This window comes from Oncorhynchus keta, chromosome 7 (genome assembly GCF_023373465.1).
Source record: "Oncorhynchus keta strain PuntledgeMale-10-30-2019 chromosome 7, Oket_V2, whole genome shotgun sequence".
In the NCBI taxonomy this organism is placed as follows: Eukaryota; Metazoa; Chordata; class Actinopteri; order Salmoniformes; family Salmonidae; genus Oncorhynchus; species Oncorhynchus keta.
The window spans coordinates 4,321,472-4,346,459 of NC_068427.1; the positions used below are offsets into that span (position 1 = coordinate 4,321,472).

At 42.0% G+C, this 24,988-nt stretch overlaps 1 protein-coding gene across 2 annotated transcripts in view; it reads left to right on the forward strand.

The window, feature by feature from the left end:
• Positions 1-3,821: 3,821 nt before the first annotated feature.
• Positions 3,822-24,988, forward strand: part of tmtc4 (transmembrane O-mannosyltransferase targeting cadherins 4) — a 43,683-nt gene continuing 22,516 nt past the window's right edge. The window contains exons 1-7 of one of the 2 annotated variants that reach the window (XM_035773091.2): positions 3,822-4,337; positions 4,504-4,707; positions 8,267-8,382; positions 18,538-18,754; positions 20,991-21,078; positions 23,517-23,617; positions 23,915-24,007. In XM_035773091.2, coding sequence (XP_035628984.1) covers positions 4,546-4,707; positions 8,267-8,382; positions 18,538-18,754; positions 20,991-21,078; positions 23,517-23,617; positions 23,915-24,007 — 777 coding nt within the window. In that variant the 5' untranslated portion in view covers positions 3,822-4,337; positions 4,504-4,545. The remainder of the gene's footprint in view (positions 4,338-4,503; positions 4,708-8,266; positions 8,383-18,537; positions 18,755-20,990; positions 21,079-23,516; positions 23,618-23,914; positions 24,008-24,988) is intronic. The other variant, XM_035773090.2, reaches the window with a different exon arrangement.

Sequence of the window (24,988 nt, forward strand, 5' to 3'; positions counted from 1 at the left end):
AAAACACCTCTTCCTTCACTTCCTGTTTATGATTCACGCATCAGTCGCGTTGCAGTCGTTATATGGACGGAGGCAGGGCTCTGAATGGCATTTGTGTTGCAAAGTGAGAGTCAGAGTGCTGGGCAGTTTGTGATGTGTCAGCAGTTGCTACATGGGGAAAAGGTTTGACAATCAATGGCATGATTACAACATAGTATGTCAGAGGTCTAGTCTGCAATAGCATGTACGAAGGTCTAGTAATCAGACCTTTCCTACTCATATACAAAAAACAAGTTCTACACAGACCGCCTCCTCCTGTTCCTCCTGCTCTTTTTCAGGAAATTAAAAACCACCTCTCTTCCTCCACTTCCTGTATATGATTCACCCACTGACTCACCCATCGGTGGTGTTGCAGTGGCTATGGTAACCGAGCTACACCGCTAAAGTGTTCCGGTAGTTTTCCTGTGTCATACCTCTCAGCTTTTGGGGTCTTCAGGAAAGAGAGTCTTTGATGGATATCAAAACAATCAATCAAACACATTAAAAACTAACATTCACATATTTTACAAGCAGAATAGATAACGAGAAGAGAGACAGTGATGGGTGTGTCAGTGTGGACTTTGGTCTCATAGTCAGACAGTGACAGGGTTTGTTTGTTTGGACATCAGTGATTGATGAGGGGGCTGCTACCTTCCAATCTTCCAATCTCAATGATGTCACTTGGTTGAACTTCCTGTTGAATGCAGTATGTCAAATCAAATCAAAATGTATTTGTTACATGCGCCAACCAGGTGTAGACCTTACCGTGAAATGCGTACAAGCCCTTAACCAGCAAGGCGGTTCAAGAGATTGAGTTAAGAAAATATTTACTAAATAAACAAAAGTTTTAAAAGATCTAACCAAATCAAAAAGTAAGAAAATTACATAACAATAACGAGGCTATACACAGGGGACACCGGTACCGAGTCAATGTGCGGGGGTACAGGTTAGTCGAGTTAATTTGTAAAGTGATTATGCATAGATAATAAACAGCAACTAGCAGCAGTGTAGTTGTCTTATGGGTAGAAGCTGTTCAGCAGTTTTAGGGGTAGAAGCTGTTAAGGAGCCTTTTGGTCGTAGACTGGGTGCTCCGGTACCGCTTGCCGTGCGGTAGCAGAGAGAACAGTCTATGACTTGGGTGACTGGAGTCTTAGACAATTTTTTGGGCCTTCCTCTGACATCGCCTAATATATAGGTTCTGGATGTCAGGAAGCTTGGCCCCAGTGATGCACTGGGCCGTACACACTACCCTCTGTAGCGCCTTACAGTTAGATGCCTTACAGTTGCCATACCAGGCGGTGACGCAACCGATCAGGATGCTCTCGATGGTGCTGCTGTAGAACATTGGGGACCGATGCCAAATATTTTCAGTCTTCTGGGGGGAAAAGGTGTTGTTGTGTGTGTGTGTGTGTGTGTGTGTGTGTGTGTGTGTGTGTGTGTGTGTGTGTGTGTGTGTGTGTGTGTGTGTGTGTGTGTTTTTGTGTGTGTGTGTGTGTGTGTGTGTGTGTGTGTGTGTGTGTGTGTGTGTGTGTGTGTGTGTGTGTGTGTGTGTGTGTGTGTGTGTGTGTGTGTGTGTGTGTGTGTGGACAAAGGAAGGGCTCTGAATGGCATTTGTGCTGCAAAGTGAGGGTCAGAGTGCTGGGCAGTTTGTGTTTACATCATAGCATGTACATACGTCTATTAATCAGACCTTTCCTACATTGATATACAAAAACTACAATGTCAGGAATGGGTGGGAAGTTTGTCCTCTGTTCATGGAGATGCAGTTTATCATTAACAGTCTTTTATGTCATCAAAATAAGTGTTTTTCTAATCATTACACATTTATAATGTTCAATACCATCACCATGAATAAATATGAATGGTAATGCACTACATTACAACAGTATATTTATTTTTTACTGAATTTTGACGTTTCACCTAAATTTAAGGCCAGGGCATGACCCTCTTGGTCTATGCTCACTTAAAGTATATTTCTCCTTGCAAAGCATTAGTCAGCACAATTAAATAAATACTGACACATCTATCGATCTTGTTGGTTGAAATCTGGTACTTGTAGGTCTACTGTCATTCTTCCATTGCATGGGGCCAGCTCTCCTTCAAATCAAATCAAGCTTTATAGGTCACATACACATGTTTAGCAGATGTTATTGCAGGTGTTGTGAAATGCTTGTGTTTCTAGCTCCGACAGTGCAGTAATATCTAACAAGTAAAAAGTAACAATTTCACAACATATACCCAATACACACAAATCTAAGTAAAGGAATGGAATTAAAAATATATAAATATATGGACGAACAATGTCAGAGCGGCATAGACTAAGATACATTAGAAAATAATTAAATACTGTACACTACCATTCAAAAGTTTGGAGTCACTTAGAAATGTCTTTGTTTTTGAAAGAAAATATTTTTTTTCTCCATTAAAATAACATAAAATGTATCAGAAATACAGTGTAGACATTGTTAACGTTGTAAATGAGAATTGTAGATGGAAACAGCTGATTTTTAATAGAATATCTACATAGGCGTACAGAGGCCCATTATCAGCAACCACCACTCAGTTGTTCCAATGGCACGTTGTGTTAGCTAATCCAAGTTTATCATATTAAAAGGCTAATTGATCATTAGAAAACCCTTTTGCAATTATGTTAGCACAGCTGAAAACTGTTATCCTGATTAAAGAATCAATAAAACTGGCCTTCTTTAGACTAGTTGAGTATCTGGAGCATCAGCATTTGTGGGTTCGATAACAGGCTCAATATGGCCAGAAACAAAGAACTTTCTTCTGAAACTCATCAGTCTATTCTTGTTCTAAGAAATGAAGGCTATTCCATGTGAGAAATTGCCAAGAAACTGAAAATCTCGATACAATGCTGTGTACTACTCCCTTCACAGAACAGTGCAAACGGTCTCTAACAAGAATAGAAAGAGGAGTGGGAAGCCCCGGTGCACAACTGAGCAAGAAGACAAGTACATTAGAATGTCTAGTTTGAGAAACAGACGCCTCACAATTTCTCAACTGGCAGCTTCATTAAATAGTACCCGCAAAATACCAGTCTCAATGTCAACAGTGAAAAGGCGACTCCAGAATGCTGGCCTTCTAGGCAGAGTTGCAAAGAAAAAGCCATATGTCAGACTGGCCAATAAAAATAAAATATTAAGATGGGCAAAAGAACACAGACACTGGACAGAGAACTCTGCCTAGAAGGCCAGCATCCCGGAGTCGCCTCTTCGCTGTTGACGTTGAGACTGGTGTTAACAGTCTGATGGCCTAGAGATAGAAGCTGTTTTCAGACTCTCAATCCCAGCTTTGATGCATCTGTACTGACCTCGCCTTCTGGATGATAGCGGGGTGAACAGGCAGTGGCTCGGGTGGTGGTACCTGTTTCCTCCAGCATCTTTGACATCGGGTGCCCTGGAGGGCAGGTAGTTTCTTCCACATTGTAGGCCAATGTTTTCTGTAAAAGGGTAACTGACTGTTATGTCATAACAATGTTCAGAATGTCAAATATTCTTATTTACATCCATATACCAAAATCTAAGACCTATATTCAGAGACCAAATACCACTAGACATTGTATAGGGTAATTGAGTTTTGTTTTTAGATTAATTGCAGGTGCTAATAGACTATGTAAGAACCATCAATTGTTCAAAAACTTCAAAGTAAAGATACTGCAAAACATACATTATTGGTAAAACATCTATTCATTTATGTATCTAAGCTGTTAGCTGCATTTAAATAGAACTAGACATCGCCACTTCTTCGTCCCTTGTGTTGTCACGTGACATCCACTTTCCTACGTCACCATCCAAACTAATTCCACGCGCCAGCAAACGAGGAAGTACCAGGCATGCATACAGTCGCGAGTTGTGTATTTACTAGAGACAGACAGACAGTGTTGACATATTGTTAGCGTTGTACGTGACGGTCAAACCTGCATTTCTCGCCGCCTTTTGTGTTTTCTTACGGTGCATATGCAGACGTCGGAGTCACATTAGTTGTCGCTAGCCGGCTAACAGCATCAGCTAACGTTAGCTGGCTAATAGTTAGCGAGCAGTATTTCACTTGGCAACCTTTGCAATAAATGTAGTTTGCCTGAAGGCTATATGATTGGCTTTATTAGCTGTTGCTCTGATTATGCTTGAAACTAAATTACTTTAGTAAGATTAGCCAGCCAGCTTTAGCTAACTATCAAGCCGCTGCAATGGAACTCATGCTTACGTGCGCGTCCTCCAAAACGCCTTCCAATATAATGAGGTATGCATGCTCTACGTGCGTGTCCCTACAATTCCTGTAGCTTGAGAACAGACTGATATGTGAGCATATTTCTATAATCGTAATATTGTACAAATAACAATAGTCAACCAATATCTTCATTTTTCTACAAGGTAAAGCCCCAAAAATACTGTAAGGAGTAGGCTATTGTTATTCTGCCACCAACACTCAAGTCTTATCACACCATTCCATGCCCATTTCCTGTAGGGAATAGGTGACGATGCAGCATGACCAAAGACCCTATGCACCATGGCACAGACTGAAATGAATTGGGAGCAACAGATACCTTTACCAAAGCTTTCCCCATTCCATGCCAAGATCGCTGTGGCACTAGTGGCACTGCTCTGCTTCATCAATAGCTATGATGGAGACTTTGTGTTCGATGATTCTGAAGCCATTGTCAATAACAAGGTAATAATCTACTTATCACATACTCACTACATCTTCCGAGGTACATCTTCAAGGATGCAGTGTCTGTAAAAGTGTGATCTATTCAAAGTCTATATTGTGTGCATAATTTCAACAGCTACTAAATAACCTCACAGCCACAGTACATACTGCATACAGTACAGAGTATACTTACAGTTGAAGTCGGAAGTTTACATACACCTAGGTTGGAGTCATTAAAACTAGTTTTTCAACCACTTCACAAATTACTTGTTAACAAACTATAGTTTTGGACATCTACTTTTTAGGACATCTACTTTGTGCATGACAAGTAATTTTTCCAACCATTGTTTACAGACAGATTTTTCACTTAACTCACTGTGTCATAATTCCAGTGTCAGAAGTTTACATTCACTAAGTTGACTGTGCCTTTAAACAGCTTGGAAAATTCCAGAAAATTATGTCATGGCTTTAGAAGCTTTTGATAGGCTAATTGACATCATTGGAGTCAATTGGAGATGTGGATGTATTTCAAGGCCTACCTTCAAACTCAGTGCCTCTTTGCTTTACATCGTGGAAAAATCAAAAGAAATCAGCTAAGACCTCAGAAAAACAATTGTGGACCTCCACAAGTCTGGTTCAACCTTGGGAGCAATTTCCAAATGCCTGAAGGTACCACGTTCATCTGTACAAACAATAGTATGCAAGTATAAACACCATGGGACCACGCAGCCGTCATACCACTCAGGAAGGAGACGCGTTCTGTCTCCTAGAGATGAACGTGCTTTGGTGCAAGAAGTACAAATCAATCCCAGAACAACAGCAAATGACCTTGTGAAGATGCTGGAGGAAACAGGTACAAAAGTATCTATATCCACAGTAAAACAAGTCCTATATTGACATAACCTGAAAGGCCGCAAGGAAGAAGCCACTGCTTCAAAACGGCCATAAAAAAGGCAGACTACGGTTTGTAACTGCACATGGGGACAAAGATCATACTTTTTGGAGAAATGTCCTCTGGTCTGATGAAACAAAAATAGAACGAGGAAAAAGGGAGTTGCTTGCAAGCCGAAGAACACCATCCTAACCGTGAAGCACGGGGGTGGCAGCATCAGGTGGTGGGGGTGGTTTGCTACAGGAGGGACTGGTGCACTTCACAAAATAAATGGCATCATGAGTAGAGGTCGACCCAATGTGATTTTTCCACGCCGATACCGATTATTAGAGGACCAAAAAAGGCTGATACCGATTAATCGTACAATTTTTAGGTTTTTAAAATTTGTAATAATGACAATTACAACAATACTGAATGAACACTTATTTTAACTTAATATAATACATCAATAAAATCCATTTAGCCTCATAAATAATGAAACATCTTCAATTTGGTTTAAATAATGCAAAAAGAGTGTTGGAGAAGAAAATAAAAGTGCAATATGTGCCATGTAAAAAAGCTAACGTTTAAGTTCCTTGCTCAGAACATGAGAACATATGAAAGCTGTTGGTTCCTTTTAACATGAGTCTTCAATATTCCCAGGTAAGAAGTTTTAGGTTGTAGATAATTATAGGAATTATAGGACTATTTCTCGCTGTACGATTTGTATTTCATATACCTTTGACTGTTGGATGCTCTTAAAGGCACTTTAGTATTGCCAGTGTAACAGTATTGCTTCTGTCCCTCTCCTCGCTCCTCCCTGGGCTCGAACCAGCAACACATCGACAACAGCCACCCTCGAAGCAGCGTTACCCATGCAGAGCAAGGGGAACAACCACTCCAAGTCTCAGAGCGAGTGACGTTTGAAACGCTATTAGCGCACACCCCGCTAACTAGCTAGCCATTTCACATCGGTTACACCAGTCTAATCTCACTTGAAGCATTGCGAAGAGCTGCTGGCAGAACGAACAAAAGTGGTTTGAATGAATGCTTACGAGCCTGCTGGTGCCTACCATCGCTCAGTCAGACTGCTCTATCAAATCATAGACTTAATTATAACATAACACACAGAAATATGAGCCTTAGGTCATTAATATGGTCGAATCCGGAAACTATTATCTCGAAAACAAAAGGTTTATTCTTTCAGTGAAAAAAGGTTCCTTATTTTATCTAACGGGTGGCATCCATACGTCTAAATATTCCTGTTTCATTGCACAAACTTCAATGTCATAATTACGTAAAATTCTGGCAAATTAGTTCGCAACAAGCCAGGCGGCCCAAACTGTTGCATATACCCTGACTCTGCATGCAATGAACGCAAGAGAAGTGACACAATTTCACCTGGTTAATAATGCCTGCTAACCTGGATTTCTTTTTAGCTAAATATGCAGGTTTAAAAATGTATACTTCTGTGTATTGATTTTAAGAAAGGCATTGATGTTTATGGTTAGGTACACGTTGGAGCAACGACAGTCCTTTTTTGCGAATGCGCACCGTATCGATTAGATGCAACGCAGGACACGATCGATAAACAAGTAATATCATCAACCATGTGTAGTTAACTAGTGATTATGATTGATTTTTTTTTTATAAGTTTAATGCTAGCTAGCAACTTACCTTGGCTTCTTACTGCATTCGCGTAACAGGCAAGCTCCTTGTGGAGTGCAATGTAAGGCAGGTGGTTAGAGCGTTGGAATAGTTAACCGTAAGGTTGCAAGATTGAATCCCCGAGCTGACAAGGTAAAAATCTGTCGTTGTGCCCGTGAACAAGGCAGATAACCCACCGTTCATAGGCCGTCATTGAAAATAAGAATGTGTTCTTAACTGACTTGCCTAGTTAAATAAAGGTGTAAAAAAAAAATACAGATTTACGATTGTCATGAAAACTTGAAATCGGCTCTAATTAATCGGCCGTTCAGATTAGTCAGTTGACCTTTAATCATGAGGTAGGAAAATTATGTGGATATATTGAAGCAACATCTCAAGACATCAGTCAGGAAGTTAAAGCTTGGTTGCAAATAGATCTTTCAAATGGACAATGACCCCAAGCATACTTCCAAAGTCGTGGCAATATGGCTTAAGGACAACAAAGTCAAGGTATTGGAGTGGCCATCACAAGGCCCTGACCTCAACCCTATAGAAAACCTCTGGGCAGAACTGAAAAAGCGTGTGCGAGCAAGGAGGCCTACAAACCTCACTCAGTTACCCCAGCTCTGTCAGGAGGAATGGGCCAAAATTCACCCAACTTATTGTGGGAAGCTTGTAGAAGGCTACCTGAAACGTTTGACCCAAGTTAAACAATATAAAGGCAATGCTACCAAATACTAATTGAATGTATGTAAACCTCTGACCCACTGGAAATGTGATGAAAGAAATTAAAGCTGAAATCGTTCTCTCTACTATTATTCTGACATTTCACATTCTTAAAATAAAGTGGTGATCCTAACTGACCTGAGACAGGGAATTTTTACTCAAATTGAGAAAAACTGTGTTTAAATGTGTTTGTCTATGTAAACTTTTGACATCAACTGTATGTCATATTCCAAGTTGTACATGCACACATCAATGTATGCGTAAATAATAACATTTATGTCCCTAGGCATCTAAAGTTGTTTTTGTCACATCTCTTTTCTGATGTGTCTCCCGCAGGACCTGATCCCATCCACACCTCTCAACAACATCTGGAGAAATGACTTCTGGGGAAGTAACCTGAGCAGCAACAACAGTCACAAGTCCTACAGGCCGCTCACTGTCCTCACTTTTAGGTAGGATACACATATGACATACACACATGCATGAACTCATGTGCCTACTCACAAGACTCCGCAAGGTAGCTCTGTCAATGTACAGAAAGATGGACAGATCTAAAAGTAGGGTCATAGCTGCCTCTATTCATCCTAACAACTTTTGTGAAGAACATAATGGCAAGATGACCTTGGAATGTATTGATGGATAATTGTTGAAAACACAATTTGGTTCTCTGTGAGGATTTCAGAGGTGGGTCCCAAGTGCTATTCTTCTCTGTAGAATTGTAATTGATAGGCAATGAATATGTACGGTGTATTACTTTGACTGGTTTCAGGATCTCAAAATTGTATTTTCACCTGACATACACTGTATATACAAAAGTATGTGGACACCCCTTCAAATAAGTGGATTCGGCTATTTCAGCCACAACCCTTACTGACAGGTGTATAAAATCGAGCACACAGCCATGCAATTTCCATAGACAAACATTGGCAGTAGAATGGCCTTACTGAATAGCTTAGTGACTTTCAACGTGGCACTGTCATAGGATGCCACTTTGCTATCAAAGCAGTTTATCACATTTTTGCCCAGCTAGAGCTGTCCCGGTTAACTGTAAGTGCTGTTATTGTGAATTGGAATCATCTAGGAGCAACAACGGCTGAGCCGCAAAGTGGTAGGCCACACAAGCTCACATAATGGGAATAACGTTCTTTGCTTCACGGAAACATGGCGCACTGGAGAGACGCTATCGGAGACGGTGCAGCCAGCTGGTTTCTCTACGCATCGCGCCGACAGAAACAAACATCTTTCTGGTAAAAAGAGGGGCGGGGGCGTATGCTTTATGGTTAACGAGAAACTGAAAAACAGCTTCTATCTCAAGGTCATCAGACTGTTAAACAGCCACCACTAACATTGAGTGGCTGCTGCCAACACACTGACTCAACTCCAGCCACTTTAATAATGGGAATTGATGGGAAACGATGTAAAATATATCACTAGCCACTTTAAACAATGCTACCTAATATAATGACATACCCTACATTATTCATCTCATATGTATATGTGGATAAACTGTACATTGCTATATCATCTACTGCATCTTTATGTAATACATGTATCACTAGCGACTTTAACTATGCCACATTGTTTACATACTCATCTCATATTTATATACTGCACTCAATACCATCTACTGTATCCTGCCTATGCCACTCTGTACCATCACTCATTCATATATCTTTATGTACATATTATTTATCCCCTTACACTTGTGTCTATAAGGTAGTAGTTTTGGAATTGTTAGCTAGATTACTTGTTGGTTATTACTGCATTGTCGGAACTAGAAGCACAAGCATTTCGCTACACTTGCATTAACATCTGCTAACCGTGTGTATGTGACAAATAAAACTTGATTTGATTTGCCGAGTGCTCAAGAGCGTTGCGCTTAGAAATCGTCTGTCCAGGTTCGAATACAACAGGTGTAGTAGACCTTACAGTGAAATGCTTACTTACAGGCTCTAACCAATAGTGCCAAAAATGTGTTAGGTGAAGAATAGGTAAGTAAAGAAATAAAACAACAGTAAAAAGACAGGCTATATAAATATATGCATATATGATGAACAGAGAGTAGCAGTAGTGTAAAAGAAGGGTTGGTGGGTGGTGGGACACAATGCAGATAGCCCGGTTAGTCAATGTGCGGGAGCACTGGTTGGTCGGCCCAATTGAGGTAGTATGTACATGAATGTATAGTTAAAGTGACTATCTCATAAACAGAGAGTAGCAGCAGTGTAAAAAGAGGGGTTGGGGGGGGCACACAATACAAATAGTCCGGGTAGCCATTTGATTACCTGTTCAGGAGTCTTATGGCTTGGGGGGAAAACTATTGAGAAGCCTTTTTGTCCTAGACTTGGCACTCTGGTACCGCTTGCCATGCGGTCGTAGAGAGAACAGTCTATGACTGGGGTGGCTGGGGTCATTGACAATTTTTAGGGCCTGACACCGCCTTGTGTAGAGGTCCTGGGTGGCAGACAGCTTTGCCCCAGTGATGTACTGGGCCGTACGCACTACCCTCTCTAGTGCCTTGCGGTCAGTGGCCGAGCAAATGCCGTACCAGGCAGTGATGCAACCAGTCGGGATGCTCATGATGTTGCAGCTGTAACACCTTTTGAGGATCTCAGGACCCATGCCAAATCTTTTTAGTTTCCTGAGGGGGAATAGGCTTTGTCGTGCCCTCTTCACGACTGTCTTTGTGTGTTTGGACCATGATAGTTAGTTGTTGATGTGGACACCGAGGAACTTGAAGCTCTCAACCTGCTCCACTACAGCCCTGTCGGTGAGAATGGGGTTGTGCTCGGTCCTCCTTTTCCTGTAGTCCACAATCATCTCCTTTGTCTTGGTTGTTATGCTGGCACCACACGGCCAGGTCTCTGACCTCCTCCCTATAGGCTGTGTCGTCATTGTCGGTGATCAGGCCTACCACTGTTGTCGTCTGCAAACTTAATGATGGTGTTGGAGTCGTGCCTGGCCATGTAGTTGTGGGTGAACAGGGAGTACAGGAAGGGACTGAGCATGCACCTACCTACCCTCACCACCTGGGGGCGGCCCGTCAGGAAGTCTAGGATCCAGTTGCAGAGGGAGGTGTTTAGTCCCAGGATCCTTAGCTTAGTGATGAGCTTTGAGGGTACTATGGTGTTGAACGCTGAGCTGTAGTCAATGAATAGCATTCTCACATAAGGGTTCCTTTGTCCAGGTGGGAAAGGGCAGTGTGGAATGCAATAGAGACTTTAATCATCTGTGGTTCTGTTTGGGCGGTATGCAAATTGGATCTCTAGTATATACTGACCTCTTTATCATCTACTGCAGATCTTTATGTAATACTTGTATCACTAGCGACTTTAACAACCTGCCACTTTGTTTACATACCATATCATATTTATTCTCCAGACCATTGCCATCTAGACCTTCTCCACTTACCTCACTCATTCATCATGTCTTTATATACCTGACCGCTATTTATCCCCTTCACTGTCTATAAGGTAGTAGTTTTGGAATTGTTACGAGAGTTGGTTATTACTGCATTGTGAAAAAAGCCTACACTTCGATCCCTCCGATGTCAACATCTACAGACCAGTATCCCAAATTTTTTCTTTTCTCTCCAAAACTCTTGAAATCGTCTGTCCAGGTTGGCAACAGGTGTCCCGTATCTCTCTACAGTGAAATGACCTACAGGCTTGACCAAATCAGTCAAAAAGTTTCAAAGACTAGTCATTAAAACAACAGTAAAAAGACAGGCTCTATAAATATATGCATATATGATGAACAGAGAGTAGCAGTAGTGTAAAGAAGGGTTGGTGGGTCTGCTCTCATCCTTCTAGACCTATCGGGAGCACTTCATGGCTGTGAACCATCAGATCCTCCTCTCCACCCTCTCCGAATGTATAGTTAAAGTGACATCTCATAAACAGAGAGTAGCAGCAGTGTAAAAAGGGGGTTGGGGGGGGCACTACCTGACAGGTCGCTCCATTTGATTACCTGTTCAGGTCTTATGGCTTGGTGAGAATTGTCTCCTTGGCACTCTGGTACCGCTTGCTCTCACCACTGGTGTCCCTTTGACCATTTTTAGGGCCTCTTGTGTCCTGGATGGCCAGCTTTGCCCCAGTGATGTCTGGGCTATACACCAAGTCACTTGTGCCTCTGTCAGAACCTCAAATGGTCTCTCCAGGCATTGATGCAGACCAGTCAGGATGCTAATCTTGCAGCTGTAAAACCTTCTGAGGATCCAGGTGGCATGCCAAATCTTTTTAGTTTCTGAGGGGAATCAGGTTTGACGGATCACCACCTCAAGCTGTCTTTGTGTGTTTGGACCATGATCTTCCTTGTTGATGGGACACCGGATTGCCCGTTCCATGATCCACTACGCCCTCACGGTGAGAACTGGGGTGTGTCCTCCTCCCTGTAGTCCTAAATCATCTCTTTGTCTTGTGTTATGCTGGCACCACACGGCCAGGTTCTGACCTCCCATATAGGCTGTGGCCCGTTCCTGTCGGTGATCAGGCTCTACCACTGTTGTCGTCTGCAAACTTAATGATGGTGTTGGATTGCCTGGCCATGTAGTTGTGGGTCCCTGCCTGTGCCAACAGGAAGTACAGGAAGGGACTGAGTTCATGCACCTACCTACCCTCACCACCTGGGGGCTTCCCGTCAGGAAGTCTAGGATCCAGTTGCAGAGGGAGGTGTTTAGGCTCCCAGGATCCTTAGCTTAGTGATGAGCTTTGAGGGTACTATGGTGTTGAACGCTCAGCTGTAGTCAAAACTGAATAGCATTCTCACATAAGGGTTCCTTTGTCCAGGTGGGAAAGGGCAGTGTGGAATGCAATAGAGATTGCATCATCTGTGGTTCTGTTTGGGCGGTATGCAGATTGGAGTGGGTCTAGGGTTTCTGGGATAATGGTGTTGACGTGAGCCATTACGAACCTTTCAAAGCACTTCATGGCTAAGGACGTGCGTGCTACGGGTCTGTAGTCATTTAGGCAGGTTGCCTTTGTGTTCTTGGGCACAGGGACTATGGTGGTCTGCTTGAAACATGTTGGCATTACGACTCAATCAGGGTATTTGAAAATGTCAGTGAAGACACCTATCAGTTGGTCATGCCCGGAGCACACGTCCTGGTAATCCGTCTGGCCCCGCAGCCTTGTGTATGTTGGCCTGTTTAAAGGTCTTATCTACGTCGGCTACGGAGAGCGTGATCACACAGTCATCCGGAATAGCTGATGCTGTCATGCATGCCTCAGTGTTGCTTGCCTCGAAGCGAGCACAGAAGTGATTTAGCTCGTCTGGTAGGCTTGTGTCACCGGGCAGCTCGCGGCTGTGCTTCCCTTTGTAGTCTGTAATAGTTTGAAAGCACTGTCGCATAAGACGAGCGTCGGAGCTGGTGTAATATGATTCAATCTTAGCCCTGTATTGAGGCTTCGCCTGTTTGATGGTTCATCGCAGGGCATAGCAGGATTTCTTGTAAGCTTCCGGGTTAGAGTCCCGCACCTTGAAAGCGGCAGCTCTACCTTTTACCTCAGTGCGAATGTTGCCTGTATTCCATGGCTTCTGGTTGGGGCATGTATGTACAGTCACTGTGGGGACAACGTCCTCAATGCTGCACTTATTGATAAAGCCAGTGACTGATGTGGTGTACCCATCAATGCCATCGGAAGAATCCCGGTTCATGTTCCAGTCTGTGATAGCAAAATAGTACTGTAGTTTAGCACCACTTTTTTATAGGCCGAGTCACTGGTGCTTCCTGCTTTAATTTGTGCTTGTAAGCAGGAATCAGGAGGATAGAGTTGTGGTCGGATTTACCAATTGGAGGGAAAGGGAGAGCTTTGTACGCTTCTCTGTGTGTGGAGTACAGGTGATCTAGAATTGTTTTCCCTCTGGTTGCACATTTGTCATATTGATAGAAATTTGGTAGAACTGATTTAAGTTTCCCTGCATTAAAGTCTCTGGCCACTAGGAGCGCCACCTCTGGATGAGTGGTTTCCTGTTTGCTTATTTCCTTATACAGCTGACTGAGTACGGTCTTAGTGCCAGCATCTGTCTGTGGTGGTACATAAACAGCCACGAACAGTATTGCTGAACACTCTCTAGGCAAGTAGTGTGGCCTGCAATTTATCACAATATACTCTACTTCAGGTGAGCAAAATCTAGAGACTTTCATAGATTTCGTATACCAGCTGTTGTTTACAAATATGCACAGACCCCCCATCTTACCGGAACATGCTGTTCTGTCTCGCCGGTGCAGCGTATATCTCGCTAGCTGAATATCCATGTCGTTATTCAGCCACGATTCAGTGAAACACAGGATATTATAATTTTTTTTGTGTAGTTGGTAGGTTATTCGTGATCATACCTCGTCTAATTTATTGTCCAATAATTGGCGAGTAGTAGTAGCTTTCCCAGTCACCTTTGCCGGGTCCTGACAATGCTCTTTGTCCTCTGTACCTGCGTCGCTTCTTCTTGCAAATAACAGGAATGTTTGTCCTGTGAGGTGTTTGGAATGTCTTGAGCGTTGACTTTTTTAGTGGAAAAAATATTTGTCTGATCCGAGGTGAGTGATCGCTGTCCTGATATCCAGAAGCTCTTTTTTTCGTAAGATACGGTTGCGGAAACATTATGTACAAAATAAGTTACAAATAACGCAAAAAAAAACACATAGTAGCACAATTGGTTGGGCTCCCGTAAAACTGCTGCCATTTCTTCCGGCGCCATTTTGTAATGCCAAGTGTCAGCTGGAGTGGTGTAATGCTCGCCACCATTGGATTCTGGATGAGTGGAAACTTGTTCTCTGGAGTGATGAATTACGCTTCACCATCTGGCAGTCCGACGGACAAATCTGTGTTTGGCGGATTCCAGGAGAACGCTACCTGCCCCAATGCATGGTGCAAACTGTAACATTTGTTGGAGGAGGAATAATGGTCTGGGGTTGTTTTTCATGGTTTGGGCCCTTAGTTCCAGTGAAGGGAAATCTTCACACTACAGCATACAAGGGCATTCTAGATGATTCTGTGCTTCCAACTTTGTGGCAAAAGTTTGGGGAAGGCCCTTTCCTGTTTCAGCATGACAAGGCCCCCTGCACAAAGTGAGGTCCATAGAGAAATGGTTGTCATATTGGTAAGAACTGGAACACCGTGTCGTACACATTAATCCAGAGCATCCCAAACGGGCTCAATGGGTGACATGTCTGGTGAGTATGGAAGCCATGGAAGAACTGTGACATTTTCAGCTTCCATGAATTGTGTACAGATCCTTGCAACATGGGGCCGTGCATTATCATGCTGTAACATGAGGTGATGGCGGCAGATAAATGACACGACAATGGGCCTCGGTATCTCGTCACGGTATTTTATCAAATTGCCATTGATAAAATGCAGTTGTGTCCTCCAATCAGCATGCCAATTGCACGCTCCCTCAACTTGAGAAACTTGTGGCATTGTGTTGTGTGACAAACCTGCACATTTTAGTGACCTTTTATTGTCCCCAGCACAAGGTGTACCTGTGTAATGACCGTGCTGTTTAATCAACTTCTTAATATGCCACACCTGTCAGGTGGATGGATTATCTTTGTAAAGGAGAAATGCTCACTAACAGAATGTAAAATAATTTCTGCACAATTTGAGAGAAATTAGCTTTTTCTGTGCGTATGGAAAATGTATGGCATCTTTTATTTCAGCTCATGAAACATGGGACCAACACTTTACATGTTGTGTTTGTATTTTTTGTTCTGTATAAATATTCAGATATGCAGTACCAGTCAAAAGTTTGGACACACCTACTCATTCCAAAAAAGTGTAAACAAATCAAGATATATTTTATATTCTTCAAATTATCCACCCTTTGCCTTGATGACAGCTGTGCACACTCTTGGCATTCTCTCAACCAGCTTCATGAGGTTGTCACCTGTAATGCATTTCAGTTAACAGGTGTGCCTTGTTAAAAATGTATTTGTCGAAGTAATTTCCTTCTTAATGCGTTTGAGCAAATTAGTTGTGTTGTGACAAGGTAATGGTGGTATACAGAAGATAGCCCTATTTGGTCAAATATCAAGTCCATATTATGGAAAGAACAGCTCGAATAAGCAAAGACAGTCCATCATTACTTTAAAACATGAAGTCCAAATTGAGATTTTTGGTTCCATCTGCCGTGTCTTTGTGAGACACAGAGTAGGTGAATGGATGATCTCTGCGTGTGTGGTTCCCAGCATGGGAGGAGGAGGTGTGATGGGGATTTGCTGGTGACACTGTCAGTGATTTATTTAGAATTCAAGGCACACTTAATCAGCATGGCTACCACAGCATTCTGAAGCGATACGCCATCCCATCTGGTTTGCGCAGAGTGGGACTGTCATTTGTTTTTCATCAGGACAATGTCCCAACACATCTCCAGACTGTGTAAGGGCTATATGACCATGATGGAGTGCTGTGTCAGATGAACTGGCCTCCACAATCACCTGACCTCAACCCAAATGAGATGGTTTGGGATGAGTTGGACCGCAGAGTGAAGGAAAAGCAGCCAACAAGTGTTCAGCATATGTGGAAACTCCTTCAAGCTTGTTGGAAAAGCATTCAAGATGAAGCTGGTTGAGAGAGTGGCAAGTGTGTGCAAATCTGTCATCAAGGCAAAGGGTGGCTACTTTGAAAAATAGAAAATATATTCAAATTTGTTTAACACTTTTTTGATTACTACATGATTCTATATGTGTTATTTCATAGTTTTGATGTCTTCACTGTTATTCTACAATGTAGAAAATAGTGAAAATTAGGTGTCCAAACATTTGACTAGTACTGTATATGTAAAGACAAGATTAAATCAAAAACAGTGTGATGGGTGACAATATTAGCCTATCAATTGTAAATTATATATAAAATAGTAAAAATAAAGAAAAAACCTTGAATAAGTAGGTGTGTCCAAACTTTTGACTCGTACTGTATTTGTATTATCAAGTAAGTACACAATGTCCCATTATATCTCAAGCTAAGCCATTTTGATAGTACATTTAAACTCTGTTTTTCACAATTCCAGACATTTAATCCAAGTAAAAATTGCCTGTCTTTGGTCAGTTATGATCATCACTTTATTTTAAGAATGTGAAATGTCAGAATAATAATAGAGAGAATGGTTAATTTCAGCTTTTATTTCTTTCATCACATTCCCAGTGGGTCAGAAGATTACATGCACTCAATTAGTATTTGGTAGCATTGCCTTTAAATTGTTTGAGTCAAATGTTTCAGGTAGCCTTCTACAAGCTTCCCATAGTAAGTTGGGTGTAACTGCGACAGGTTTGTAGGCCATTTTACTCGCACGCTTTTTCAGTTCTGCCCACAAATGTTCTGTAGGATTGAGGTCAGGGCTTTGTGATGGCCACTCCAATACCTTGATTTTGTTGTCCTTAAGCCATTTTCCACAACTTTGGAAGTATGCTTGGGGTCATTGTCCATTTGGAAAACCCATTTGTGACCAAGCTTTAACTTCCTGACTGATGTCTTGAGATGTTGCTTCAATATATCCACATCATCTTCCTACCTCATGATACTATCTATTTTGTGAAGTGCACCAGTCCCTTCTGCAGCAAAGCACGCCCACAACATGATGCTGTCACCCCTGTGCTTCACGGTTGGGATGGTGTTACTTGGCTTTTTCCTCCAAACATAACGATGGTCATTATGGCCAACGGTTCTATTTTTGTTCCGTCAGACCAGAGGACATTTCTCCAAAAAGTACGATCTTTGTCCCCATGTGCAGTTGTAAACCGTAGTCTGGCTTTTTTATGGCAGTTTTGGAGTAGTGGCTTCTTCCTTGCTGAGTGGTCTTTCAGGTTATTTCGATATAGGACTAGTTTTACTGAGGATATAGATACTTTTGTACCGGTTTCCTCCAGCATCTTCACAAGGTCCTTTGCTGTTGTTCTGGGATTGATTTGCACTTTTTGCAACAAAGTACGTTCATTTCTAGGAGACAAAGCGCATCTCCTTCCTGAACGGTATGATGGCTGCTTGGTCCCATGGTGTTTATACTTGTGTACTATTGTTTGTACAGATGAACGTATTACCTTCAGGCATTTGGAAATATCTCCGAAGGATGAACCAGACTTGTGGACTTGTGAACCAGACTTGAACCAGACTTGTTTTTCTGAGGTCTTGGCTGATTTCTTTTGATTTTCCCATGATGTCAAGCAAAGTGTCACAGATACATCTCCAATTGACTCAAATGATGTCAATTAGCCTATCAGAAGTTTTTAAAGCCATTACATAATTTTCTGGAATTTTTCAAGACGTTTATAGGCACAGTCGACTTAGTGTATGTTAACTTCTGACCCACTGGAATTGTGATACAGTGAATTATAAGTGAAATAATCTGTCTGCAAACAATTGTTGGAAAAATGACTTGTGTCATGCACAAAGTAGATGTCCTAACTGACTTGCCAAAACTATAGTTTGTTAACAAGAAATGTGTGGAGTGGTTGAAAAACAAGTTTTAATGACTCCAACCTAAGTGTATGTAAACTTCTGACTTCAACTGTACATGTCTGTGCTTTGTTGATATAATTTTGTATTATTGATATATTTTTAAAAAATAATAATAATCTGTTTGTAGAATTCATGCTGTCATCTATTTTATGGACCCAGGCTTAACTACCTCATTGCTGGTGGGCTGCACCCAGTAGGCTTCCATGTGCTGAACATCGGCCTGCACAGTCTCATATCAGCGCTGATGATCGACATGTTCTCCGTACTGATCGGTGGTTTGGCATATGATGGGAATGGGAACAGGCTCAACCACGCACCCAAAGCTTCTCTCCTGGCTGGTCTTCTCTTTTCAGCGCACCCCGTTCACACCGAAAGCGTAAGTAGACAAACATTGTATGGAATGGAGGGATGTAAGAAATAGTGAAAACACACAGACCGGTACTATGCGTGTCTATCACAAAATATTTGTTTGTTTTATTGAGATCGACTGAGATGAGAGGAGGAGACTTATGAGATGGGTACTGTACGCAAATATGAAAAGTGGGAGTCTTGGGGATTGAACCCGGACCCATCACAAGGGGCAATGCATAGTCCGGAGTTCGCAGTGCTGTTACCAAAAACCAAACTCCGGCACTGGAGCTATGATGACACTGGGTTGTTAGCTCAATGGAATCAGAATGGACTAGAAGGGACGTCCTTAATCAAAGCAATATTCCATGGTAGATAATCGTGTAATGGCGGCCATATCTGGTGTACCATTTGATATGTAACATTTTGAACTGATAGACTTTGTCCAATTCTATGATTCCCCCTCTGGCAAACAATATCTCTTTACTTACTTTCCAAAATAATAACAGTCTCCCATCACTACATGTGTTCCAACATCCACGGGTGTTTGTTGTATTAAACATGCGTTAGAGCCATGCCAGGAACAAAGGTCCATCTCAATCGGAGTGTGCATCGAAAAGGTGTGCGTTTTGAGCGAGGCCCAGACTATTAAAAGCTTATTCATACCCGGTTGTGGTTTGCGAGGGCTGCGGTGCCCGGCTGGAGGGCTGCACCCCCCCTGCTCTCGGCTGCCTTTAATCAGGGAGGGCAACAGGCTGAGGGAGACCTGGGGGTGGGATCGGGCAGACCGCAGACCCAAGGCCTGCTGCACTTATCAAAGGAGATAGCCCCCAGGATTCCAGGACGTATGCAGTACACACTATACAGACACAGTATAAATCATGCACACTATATGTAATATACTCTCTCTCACACACACACATCGACAGAGAGGGACACACACACATGCACTGGACACACAGGCCAGTAAATGAGAGTCTCCTGCGCTGGATGTTAATTGGCTGCTGTCAGTAAGGCTGTTATATACAGTACAGGAGCAGATACAGAAAGATGGTGTATTTGCGTTATTGCATTTGATCATGTGCAGGTTGTTAAAATATACATTCCGACTATCTGTTGGCTGACACAGTTGCCTTCATCATTTCTGGTCTACCCGAAGTGTTCAAGGGTAGATTAGATAATAGGTGTTGATTTTTAACTGTCAAATGACGGAATTCTGTCTCTCATACAGCAGTTAACCTTTCTGGCGCAGGCGTTCCGCCAGCTACCCACCTCGACAACATCCGGTGAAATTGCAGAGCGCCAAATTCAAAATACAGAAATATTAATAAAAAATACAAGTGTCATACATTGGTTTAAAGATGAACTTCTCGTTAATCCAGATGCTTTGTCAGATTTCAAAAAGGCTTTACGGTGAAAGCATACCATGCGATTATCTGAAGACGCTTACAAAAGCATACAAACATTTTCCAACCAAGTAAAGGAATTACAAAAGTCAGAAATAGTGATAAAATTAATCACATACCTTTTGAAGATCTTCATATGCTTGCAGTCACAAGAGACCCTGTTACACAATAAATGTTTGTTTTGTTCGATAAAGTCCCTCTTTATCCCGAAGTTTTGTTGGCGCGTTTTGTTCAGTAATCCACTGGCTCAAAGGCAGTCAAAATATGCAGACGAATACATCGTAATAGTACCGGTAAAGTTTGTTGAAACATGTCAAACGATGTTTATAAGTAATCCTCAGGTTGTCAATTGTCTAAATAATCGATAATATGTCAACCGGACAATAGCGTATTCAATAGAAAGGAAAACAAGGAAGGGTGCGCATACCAGCAAAAAATGATTCTACAGTCCACTGACAAAGGTCTCATTCTTCTTAATTTTTTCAGAAAACAAGCCTAAAACAATGTCTGAAGACTGTTGACATCTAGTGGAAGCCATAGAAACTGCAATCTGGGTCCTAACCCATTAGATACTCCATAGGCATTCATTTGAAAATACTCACATAAAAAAAATCCCACTTCCTGGATGGATTTTCCTCAGGTTTTTGCCTTCCATATCAGTTCTGTTATACTCACAGGCATTAATTTAACAGTTTTGGAAACTTTAGTGTTTTCAATCCAAATTTACCAATTAAATGCATATCCTAGCTTCTGGGCCTGAGTGACAGGCAGTTTACTTTGGGCACGCGTCTCATCCAGACGTCGAAATACTGCCCCCAAGCCATAAGAAGTTATTAAACCCCTCTTTCTCTCTTTCAGGTGGCAGGGATTGTAGGCCGGGCAGACCTACTTTGTGCACTGTTCTTCCAGCTCTCCTTTCTGACCTACTGCAAAGCCTTCAGAGGAGGTAGGTTTTGTATGCATTAACCTCTTGCTCCTACCTGACACGCAGGCGTCCCATCTAGACATCTGGAAATGCAAATGCACTACGCTAAATGCTAATAGTACTAGTTAAAACTCAAACGTTCATTAAAATACACATGCAGGGTATTGAATTAAAGCTACACTCGTTGTGAATCCAGGCAACAAGTCAGATTTTTAAAATGCTTTTCGGCGAAAGCATGAGAAGCTATTATCTGATAGCATGTAACACCCCTAAAGACCTGCAGGGGACGTAAACAAAATAATTAGCATAGTCGGCGCTACACAAAATGCAGAAATAAAATATAAAACATTCATTACCTTTGACCATCTTCTTTGTTGGCACTCCTAGATGTCCCATAATCACTATTGGGTATTTTTTTTGATTAAATCGGTCCAAATATAGCCTAGATATCGATCTATGAAGACTGTGTGATCAAGGAAAAAAACAGCGTTTTATAACGCAACGTCATTTTTTTAAATTAAAAAAAGTTGACGATAAACCTTCACAAAACACTTCGAAATACTTTTGTAATGCAACTTTAGGTATTAGTAAACGTTAATAATCAATCAAATTGATCACGGGGCGATGTATATTCTATAGCTCTACGTCTAGAAATAATGTCCGGATAAATCTCAACCAAAATATCCTGTTGGAGACCGGAAGAAATGGGCTGTCTCTTGTTCGTTTGACCAAGAAACAAATCCTAGGCAAATGACAAGACTGTTGACATCGTGTGGAAGCTGTAGGTATTGCAACCTCGGCTCCAGGTAATGCGGTTTCTATTCAACAATACATTCAAGTGGCGCATTGATATATTTTCCAGTTTTCAGTGATCAGATTTTCCTGCGCTTTTCGATGAAGCGCACGTTCTGTGATTTAACCAGTTTTAGAAACGTCTGAGTGTTTTCTATCCACACATACTAATCATATGCATATACTATATTCCTGGCATGAGTAGCAGGGCGCTGAAATGTTGCGCGATTTTTAACAGAATGTTTGAAAAAGTAGGGGGTAGGATCAACAGGTTAATGCCACCTGTTTGAACTTGTTATCAGTATAAAATACACCTGTCCACAACCTCAAACAGTCACACTCCAAACTCCACTATGGCCAAGACCAAAGAGCTGTCAAAGGACACCAGAAACAAAATTGTAGACCTGCACCAGGCTGGGAAGACTGAATCTGCAATAGGTAAGCAGCTTGGTTTGAAGAAATCAACTGTGGGAGCAATTATTAGGAAATGGAAGACATACAAGATCACTGATAATCTCCCTCGATCTGGGGCTCCACGCAAGATCTCACCCCGTGGGGTCAAAATGATCACAAGAACAGTGAGCAAAAATCCCAGAACCACAAGGGGGGACCTAGTGAATGACCTGCAGAGAGCTGGGACCAAAGTAACAAAGCCTAATATCAGTAAAACACTATACTGCCAGGGACTAAAATCCTGCAGTGCCAGACGTGTCCCCCTGCTTTAGCCAATACATGTCCAGGCCCGTCTGAAGTTTGCAAGAGAGCATTTGGATGATCCAGAAGAAGATTGGGAGAATGTCATATGGTCAGATGAAACCAAAATATAACTTTTTGGTAAAAACTCAACTCGTTGTTTTTGGAGGACAAAGAATGCTGAGTTGCATCCAAAGAACACCATACCTACTGTGAAGCATGGGGGTGGAAACATCATGCTTTGGGGCTGTTTTTCTGTAAAGGGACCAGGACGACTGATCCGCGTAAAGGAAAGAATGAATGGGGCCATGTATCGTAAGATTTTGAGTGAAAACCTCCTTCCATCAGCAAGGGCATTGAAGATGAAACGTGGCTGCGTCTTTCAGCATGACAATGATTCCAAACACACCGCCCGGGCAACGAAAGAGTGGCTTCGTAAGAAGCATTTCAAGGTGCTGGAGTGGCCTAGCCAGTCTCCAGATCTCAACCCCATAGAAAATCTTTGGGGGGAGTTGAAAGTCCGTGTTGCCCAGCAACAGCCCCAAAACATCACTGCTCTAGAGGAGATCTGCATGGAGGAATGGGCCAAAATACCAGCAACAGTGTGTGAAAACCTTGTGAAGAGTTACAGAAAATGTTTGACCTCTCTCATTGCCAACAAAGGGTATATAACAAAGTATTGAGATAAACTTTTGTTATTGACCAAATACTTATTTTCCACCGTAATTTGCAAATAAATTCATAAAAAATTCTACAATGTGATTTTCTGTATTTTTTTCTCTCATTTTGTCTGTCATCGTTGAAGTGTACCTATGATGAAAATTACAGGCCTCTCGTCTTTTTAAGTGGGCGAACTTGCACAATTGGTGGCTGACTAAATACTTTTTTGCCCCACTGTAATGCAGAAACCATTTTATCGTTTGAATATTTCATTTATGAACTACGTCTCACTCATCAATGGATGTCTTCTGCAGGTAGGGAGAGCGAGGAGAAGTTTTCCATCCATTGGATTGCCGTGAGCCTCTTGCTGTGCGCTGCGGCCATGCTCTGCAAAGAACAAGGCATCACAGTCCTGGTAGGGGCGTCAAAACATCCTTACCTTACTGTTAACTAAATGCGACCTAGTAGCCGCTTTTATCCAAAGTGCGTAGATATTTAGTACGTGATCCCTGCGAGAATTAAGCTCACAAACTTGGCATGGCTTGCGCAACTCTCTTGATAGTCATATACAGTACATTGTGTTTATGACTAAGCTTGTGTAATGGATGCCTAATACATTTGTAGCCTATATTTAACTCTTGTGAACTTGACCCAGCAACAACTATCTGATGTCTGTCGCTTGAATGTCTCTAATGTTTCTCTCTTCTCTCAGGGGGTGAACGCTGCCTTTGATGTCCTTCTCATCTGTAATGTAAATGTCTACGAGCTGAGCCAGAGGCTGTTCCTCAGGAGGAAAGCAGAAGACGTGAGTAACTAGCATACTACTTACAATGCCCAATACATGTCTTTATTCTACAAGGTATGCTAGTGTGGACATTGGAACAGTGACATTCGCTAGGGTTGGGAGGTATCCAGATTTTCATACATTTATAATGTTCTTGTACCATACTGGGATGTATGGTATTACCGGCACTGCACACAAGGGGGCGCTATTTCTTTCCGAACGTAAAAAATATACACTACCGTTCAAAAGTTTGGCATCGCTTAGAAATGTCCTTGTTTTCCATGAACACATACATGAAATGAGTTTCAAAATTAATAGGAAATATAGCCAAGACGTTGACAAGGTTATAAATAATGATTTTTAATTGAAATAATAGTGTCCTTCAAACTGCTTTCACCAAAGAATCCTCAATTTGCAGCAATTACAGCCTTGGAGACCTTTGGCATTCTAGTTGTCAATTTATTGAGGTAATCTGAAGAGATTTCACCCCATGCTTCCTGAGGCACCTCCCACAAATTGGATTGGCTTGATGGGCACTTCTTACATACTGTACGGTCGAGATACTCCCACAACAGCTCAATAGGGTTGAGATCGGTGACTGTGCTGGCCACTCCATTATAGACAGAATACCAGTTGTCTGCGTCTTCCCTAAATAGTTATTGCATAGTTTGGAGCTGTGCTTTGGGTCATTGTCCTGTTGAAGGAGGAAATTGTCTCCAATTAAGCGCCGTCCACAGGGTATGGCATGGCATTGCAAAATGGAGTGATAGCCTTCCTTCTTCAAGATCCCTTTTACCTTTTAAAAATCTCCCACTTTACCACCACCAAATCACCCCTAGACCATCATATTGCTTCCACCATGTTTGACAGGTTGCGTCAAGCACTACTCCAGCATATTTTCTTCTTTGTGATCCGAACACCTCAAACTTAGATTCATCTGTCCATAACACTTTTTTCCAATCTTCCTCTGTCCGGTGTCTGTGTTCTTTTTCCCATCTTCAT